This window comes from Anser cygnoides, chromosome 28 (genome assembly GCF_040182565.1).
Source record: "Anser cygnoides isolate HZ-2024a breed goose chromosome 28, Taihu_goose_T2T_genome, whole genome shotgun sequence".
In the NCBI taxonomy this organism is placed as follows: Eukaryota; Metazoa; Chordata; class Aves; order Anseriformes; family Anatidae; genus Anser; species Anser cygnoides.
Window position 1 is genome coordinate 4,400,890 of NC_089900.1, and position 7,540 is coordinate 4,408,429.

General features: G+C 53.7%; 1 protein-coding gene across 1 annotated transcript; it reads left to right on the plus strand.

Moving 5' to 3' along the window:
• The first annotated feature begins 4,148 nt into the window (after positions 1–4,148).
• On the plus strand, positions 4,149–5,797 carry LOC136787269 (olfactory receptor 14C36-like). The gene has a single exon (XM_066984422.1). It carries the CDS (start codon positions 4,759–4,761, stop codon positions 5,716–5,718), a length of 960 nt encoding a protein of 319 aa, XP_066840523.1. The 5' UTR covers positions 4,149–4,758; the 3' UTR covers positions 5,719–5,797.
• The last annotated feature ends 1,743 nt before the right edge of the window (positions 5,798–7,540 follow it).

Below are 7,540 nucleotides of genomic sequence, written 5' to 3' on the forward strand. Positions count from 1 at the left end.
CACAAGGGCCAAACTCAGGCTTGTCCCAGATCTTGTGCCCAAGCATGGGCATGCAGAGGCTTTCCTTCACAGCAGAGACATGCTGCCGTGGATGGCAGATGGCCATGGGAGGATGAATGAGGGGCCCGAAGCAGAGCACGCCCTGGTGTTCCTGACACCAGAAGGCAACAGGCCTGGGCTGTGCTGCCCTGACAGCAGAGGGCCTTTTGTGGTGTTGGTGCAGCCCTGAGGGCCAGTGCTGGAGCTGGGGCTGATCTCCGGGCAGGAGAAGGGGCTGCTGCCAAAGTCCTCGGCTATGGGCGTCCTGTGATCCAGGGACACAGAAAAAATCACTGGGCTGTGTCTTGAGTAGAGGATGGGGGTAAGAAGCAGAAGCAGTGTTGGCAAACACAAGTGGAAACCCCGGTGTGATGTGCCTCATATCCATGCACTGCCTGCCTCTACTGGATAGAGGAGGGACAGACCTTGGCTTGCTGCAGCCCTGAGAAGCAGTCACTTGCTCATAAGCACCAGATCTGTCGGAGATGCCACCGGGGTTCCTGTTAAGTACCAGCTATGAATGGCCAGAGCTGTCCTGTGGGTCCTGTGCTGCCCGTGTCAGCTGCATGCTCCAGTGGTGCTGGGCAGCGTTGGCATCTCAGGTAGCACTGCCGGCCTGGAACTGGCTATTACATGGAGCAGCTGCCCTGAACAAGGTTAGGCAATGTAGGGATGTCCGTGAGACAAGTGGCATTACAGTCACTGGAGATGGAGGGAAAACCAGATGGAGAAGAGGGAGAGAGACTCAGGTCTCCCTGTGGCACAGTTCTCATGGGTCAGGTGGATACCTCTACAGGCTGCCCTGAGCCTACTGAGGAGGTACAGGTTTAGTTGTCCTAAATGTGTGCATTTGCTGTCGCTTCAGCTGGCCAAAAGTATTCCCCACCAGCCTCCAAGGGGATTCCTCCAGGGCAATATTATTGCCCTGTCCCTCAGGGTAGAGCAGGGTAGATACCTGCATGTCCCTCTGCCCCCTGACATGTCACCAGGTGTTTGCAGCCCCCTGATTTCATCCATCTCCATTAATGATGTTGGAGCTGAGACAAGGAGCTCACCTTCAGGTGCCCATGTGGTGTACATTAAAGGGAGGGCAGAGGAATCCCAGGTCCTGTGGGTCTGGGGCAGGCATGGGAGTGAGATGAGCACCCTTCTATCCACAGGACTAAAATCCTGAATGAGATGCTTTAACTGACTCTGCTGGACCTCTACCTTAAGGGGGGATGAAGGAGATCAGTCCCTGACCATGACTTCGTGTCCTAACTGATACTGCGACATGAAGAAGTTATTGTTACAGCTAATTCACTTTCTTCTAGGAGAAAAGACCCTGGTGTGAAGAAGTGTGTGTGCCAGGGGAGGGAGGGAAGCCCATCTGCTGCCATTTCAGTTACCCAAAGGAATGCCTCCACCACACTCCCAGGGGATCAACCTCAAATTTCACCAGATGTTCGCATCTGAACAGCTCCTGCCTGTCCTCCATCTCCACTAAGGAGCTGTTGTGGCTCAGTAATTCGCATTAAGCTGCCTATGTGGTGGACACCTGAACTGAGGCCAGAGGAATCCCAGGTCCTGCGGGCCTGTGGCAGACATGGGAGGGAGCTGAGACCCTCTTCCAGCCCCAGGAATAACAACCAGCATGAGATGCCTCGACTGACTCTGCTGAATTCCTTCCTCAAGTGGGGATGAAGGAGATCAGTCCCTGACCATGACTTCATGTCCAAACCTATACTGGGACAAGGAGATGAGATTGTTCCACTTAATTGGTTTTCTGCTAGGAGAAATGAGCATACCCCCAGGAAGTGTGTGTGCCCAGGTGAGAGAGGGAACCCCAGAGATCCCTTCAGGCTGTTTCCCAGCAGGTTCCCCTGCAGCCCCAGGGCCATGGGCAGGGAGCCTGGTGGGGGGCAGAGCAAGGGAGGCCTTGGGCTGGGCCTGTGCTGCTGAGCTGGGCCGGGCTCCTGGGCCCAAGGGGAGCTCCTGGCAAGCGGGCAGCGCTGCAGAGAGCCAGCTCTGCCCAGGAGCAGCTCCTGTGCCCAGCGCAGCAGGGCTGGGGGCACTGCCTGCAGAGACAGAGTGGGTAAAGGCAGGCAGAAGTGGCAGGATGCACAGAGCTCGCTGGGGGAGAACACTTGCCAGCCCTGACCCCGGTAAGTCTCTGGCTGGAGGGCAATGCAGCCGCAGCTCCTGGAGGAAGGAGAAGGCGCGGGTGCAGGCAGGGGTGCCCAGGGCTGTGGTGCAGAGCAGGGTCCCTGCTGTGCCCCAGGGGCTGTGTGCCGGGGCAGGGCCTCTGCCGCCTGCCAGGCTCAGCACTCAGCCTGCCCGGGGAGCTGCCCAGGGCGCTGCGGGGAGAAGCTGCGGGTGGAAGGAGCCCCCCCGGCAGGGCAGGGTCCTGCTGCTGGTGGGAGGCTGCTGCCTGGGGCAGCCTGCTCACAGATCCGCAGCACAACCCAAGGGGGTTTCCTGACCCTTGGTTGTATCCAAGGGGACTTTTCATGAGGAATTTCAAGGCAGGAATTTTCTGCTTTGTTTTCACTTTCCAACACTTACGGGATGGAGAGAGGTTGCAGAATGAAATGGAAAAGTAACTGTGAGGTTTGAACACATCTCTGGGATTCCTGAACTGTAACTTTGATCATCGGAAGGTTTTTGAGGGGGCTGATAAATTGCCTTCAACCTCCATTTTGTTCATGGACAGGTTCAGCATCAAGTTTGCTGAACCCATCAGTGCTTTCTGACATGTTGTTTTACACCTTCAAAGATGCACGTGCCCCTAGCTGGTGCCCTGCATACAGGCAAGTTTCTGAAGGGCAAAGCTTACTGCACAGGGATTGGGTTGGGGCTGTGAGCAAAAACAGGACTAAGATATGAGACAGGGAAACCTGGAAATAAAACCTCCAGGGATACGATCAAGGAATGATAAGCAATTAAAACCAAAAATGTTGTCAGAAGGAGAATTCATCAGAAACGACCATATTTTTTTTCGAATCAGTGCAGAGCCCTTCCTCTGAGCAAGTCCCCTTGTCTCCTCTCCCACCCAGGAAAACCCCTGCCCTGGTGGCCGTGGCTCCAAGGCATGAAGCACGTCCTCTGCAGCCACACCTCCAGCAGAGCAGAGGCGCATCTCTCCAGCCATGTGCCCATTTTCCTTTGTGGTGCAGGGGGGCTGCCTAGGATCACGGACAATGCATTCTGTGAGGCTGGGGAATGAGTTGACTTTCCCTTAATGAGACACCGTCATTAGGACACTTGGCTATCTCCTTGAGGTGTCCTTTCAAGTGGTGAGCTGCCCTGCAGGATGCAAATATTTTCCATAGCATCTTCATGTTATTTGAAAGCCCAGGAAAGAAGCAGAGAGATGCTGCATGCAAGGACATGCCGTTGGGTTGGTGAAATGAGTGATAGGTGTCCTTGGCTAGAGTTGTGATGCTGAGACCTTGCTCAGGTACCTAGAGAAAGGCTGGGCACTCAGTGACTGGCAGTGGATTCCTTTGCTCTCAGCAGTGTCTGGCAGCTTTTCAGGTAACAGAAATGTGATTGCTGTCCAAAAGCTGCAGGTTCAGGGCAGTTGGGAACAAGTCCAGCCAGCTCCCTCACTCTGCTCTGAGCCACAGGGAATCCCTTTGCCTCTCAGGTCTCAAAACCATTCCCTGTGAGTGCAGCAGAAATGCTCAGGATTTCTGACTTCAGAGAACACTGCTTCAACATGAAGAGGGGGAAAAGGGTATGTAGAAAAAAATGTCTCTAAAACTCCTTTCTGCCAACTTCATTCTTGTCCTGGTTCCAGTTAGGACAGAGTTAATTTTTCCTCAGAGTAGCTGGTAGGGTTCTATGTTTTGGATTAGGATGAGAAGAGCGCTGATAACATGCTGATGTTTTAATTGTTGCAGAGCAGTGTTTACACCAGGCCAAGGACTTTTCGGCTTCTCGCTCTGTCCTGCCAGCGAGCAGGCTGGGGGTGCAGCAGGAGCTGGGAGGGGACAGACCCAGGACAGCTGACCCCAACCGGCCAAAGGGGTATTCCATACCATCTGACGTCATGCTAAACAATATATAGGGGTGGCTGGCTGGGGTGGGGGGGCCGGCTGCTCGGGAATAGGCTGGGCATCGGTCAGCGGGTGGTGAGCAATTGCATTGTGCATCACTTGTTTTCTTACACATTATTATTGTTAATACTATTATCATTATCACTATTATTATTATTGTTATTATTATATTCCTGTTTTAATAAACTGTCTTTATCTCAACTCACAGGCTTCACTTTCCCGTTTCTCTCCCCCATCCCAGAGAGGGAGGGGGGAGGGTAAGCGAACGGCTGTGTGGTGTTTAGCTGCCAGCCGGGTTAAACCACAACAATTCTGTAGCACTGTGAATGCAGATGCTGACATGGCCTTCTGTGTAAGAAAGGATTTCATCTGACAAAATCTGAAAATAAAACTTTGCCCAGCTGTCATGTTCCTGTGCACTCACTGCTCTGAGTCAGGACTGATTCCCTCAAGAGTCCAGGAGCAGAGGTCCCTGCTTCTCACGGCACACTGAACTTTAGAAATGAAGCTTATGTCATGAAGTTGAATGACATTTTTCAACAAAGAAAGAAGAACCATTTGAGTCTGGCAGGGGGAGGGTCTACAAGGAATGGCATAGGCTTAACTCAGAGAAGACTCCCCTGACTTGTCATGCTGTTTTCCGACCTGTCCAGATCTCCATACCCAGAGGCAGCACCAGATGTCCAACAGCAGCTCCATCACCGAGTTCCTCCTCCTGCCATTCGCAGACATGCAGGAGCTGCGGCTCCTGCACTTCGCGCTCTTCCTGGGCATCTACCTGGCTGCCCTCCTGGGCAACGGCCTCATCCTCACCGCCGTAGCCTGCGACCACCGCCTCCACACCCCCATGTACTTCTTCCTCCTCAACCTTGCCCTCCTCGACCTGGGCTGCATCTCCACCACTCTCCCCAAAGCCATGGCCAATTCCCTCTGGGACACCAGGGCCATTTCCTATGCAGGATGTGCTGCACAGGTCTTTTTGTTCCTCTTCTTCATATCAGCAGAATTTTATGTTCTCACCGTCATGTCCTATGACCGCTACGTTGCCATCTGCAAGCCCCTGCACTACGGGAGCCTCCTGGGCAGCAGAGCTTGTGCCCAGATGGCAGCAGCTGCCTGGGGCAGTGGGGTTCTCTATGCTCTGCTGCACACCGCCAATACATTTTCCCTGCCCCTCTGCCAAGGCAATGCTATTGACCAGTTCTTCTGTGAAATTCCTCAGATCCTCAAGCTCTCCTGCACTGACTCCTATCTCAGGGAAGCTGGATTTCTCATGTTCAGTGCTTTTTTGGGGTTTGGATGTTTTTCTTTCATTGTGGTGTCCTATGTACAGATCTTCATGGCAGTGCTGAGGATGCCCTCTGAGCAGGGCCGGCACAAAGCCTTTTCCACATGCCTCCCTCACCTGACTGTGGTCACCCTGTTTATCAGCATGGCCATATTTGCCTACCTGAAGCCCCCCTCCATCTCCTCCCCATCCCTAGACATGGCAGTTGCAATTCTGTATTCAGCAGCTCCCCCAGCAGTGAACCCCCTCATCTACAGTGTGAGGATTGAAGCACTAAAGGATGCTATTTTGAAAGTGTTTTTAATTATATTTTTTAGGAATCATAAAGTTCCCGTATCTCTCCACAGGTGACTCTCAATATATCCCATTCCAGCCTTGTGCTTTGTTCTTTTCCATTATTATATTTTTTCTTGTTTCCATATTTCATTATTTTAATTTCATTATTTTTAACTGTTTGTTCTTCTGCTGTTCTCCCCTCCACCCCCCCCCCCCCCCCAAAATATATATTCACTCCTCCCACTGCTATTGCTGAATGAACCTGCATTGTCTCAGCAGAAGCTTGGATAAAAGTCAGTCTCAAAGTGTGTAGCAGTGCAGACTGTCTCATAGCAACATAATTGCTTTCTCTATATAATAAATGGGATTTTTTCACTTCCTGAAGGCTGGGCTTTTCTTTCAAAGCTCAGCAGAGCTGGCATCAACCAAAAGGAAAGTATAAAATCCCAGGTGGGAACTGGTCCTGGAAATGTCTGGCTCCTTCCTCATGCTATGATCTGTGTCTGCACTAGAGGAACAACCAGCCCTGTCACCCATGCCCAGACCCTACAGACTCTAGAGTGGGGCTGTCAGCGAGCCCCTGTGTGAGACGTAGCAAGGGCTGGTCTGGGGCCTGGCACTGGGAAAAGCAGCCAGACCAGGAGGGCTGTGGGGGGACAAGGCACCAAGCTCTGTTGTGGGGACCGTGCCAGGGGGGTTGTTTCCCTGGCCCTGATGCCCTCTGCCCCAAGCAGTGCCGACACAGAGGGGACATGGGGCTGTGAGTGGGGCAGTGATGCTGGGCCAGCCCAGAGACAGGCCTGTGGACAGGAGCCACAGCACTGCAGCAAGTTCTCACACGGCCACCACCCCCAAACTACTGCCAGGCCCCACGCCCCAGCCAGGCCGGCCTCTCCCCTCAGTCACAGCCATGGCTGCAGGGACCAGGAGACACCTGGGGCAGGATGTGTGGGTGGGCAGCACCAGCCCCAGCGCTCCTGGCAGCCCCTCTGCAGCCAGAGCAGCTCCCAAAGGTCAGGACGGGCCTCAGTGCTGCCCACAGGGCTGGGGGGCTCTGGGGGCTGCAGGCACTGGCAGCACCTGCTGGGAGACCCCAGAGCCAGGGCTGAGCGTCAGTGCCCGGCACCACAGCTCACAGTGCCTCCTGTCCCGTGTCCTGACCTCTCTCAGGAGCACCGCTGGGTGTGTTATTCCCTGCCTGGGTGTGCAAAGGAGCTGCTGGAGGGCTTCACTGGTGATCTCTGCAGCCCCTGGCTCTGGCCCCACATCAGCTCACAATTACTGCCACTGTCCCTCTGCACTGGCTGTTGGGTTTCTCACGTGCCCTCCTCTGATCTCATGCAGTGCATCTCTTCCTGGAGCAGGCCCTCACAGCCTGCTTGCAGAGTCCCAGGGGATCCTGGTGAGGCTGTGCTTCAAGAGCAGGCTGGGATTGCCCTTGGTCTGAGTAGGTGTGGTGATCTGGCAGGGGCACAAGTTGGGGCAGAGAAGATAGAAAAAGCAGAAAGATATCAAATGAAAGGAGGAAAAAAAATCACCTCTGGGCATGAGAGGTGAACCAAGCACTGACCAACGTGATCTAGCTGCCAAGTTATCCCAGCTGAGGGCAGGCCAAGGTACAGGCCTCCAAAGGTTCTTCCAATTCATAATCCTCAAGGAAGAAGGAGCTGGTCAGTGGAGTCTGGACCTGGGAATACTGCTGTGGGTTGAGACACTGCCTGCTTTTGTAATCTCTGCTCATCAGGGTTACCTAGTGAGTGAGGTCATCCTAAAAGCAAACTCTGTTCCATGGGCACCAGGACTCAGACTGGTTTGAGGTACCACGGAAAAGTTTCCAGAAACACTGCCAGGTATCATAGAATGACAGAATGTTTGAGGTTGGAAGGGAGCTCTGGAG

Coding starts and splice junctions, on each gene's coding strand:
- LOC136787269 (XM_066984422.1), top strand. CDS start 4,759: ATGTCCAACAGCAGCTCCATCACCGAGTTCCTCCTCCTGCCATTCGCA.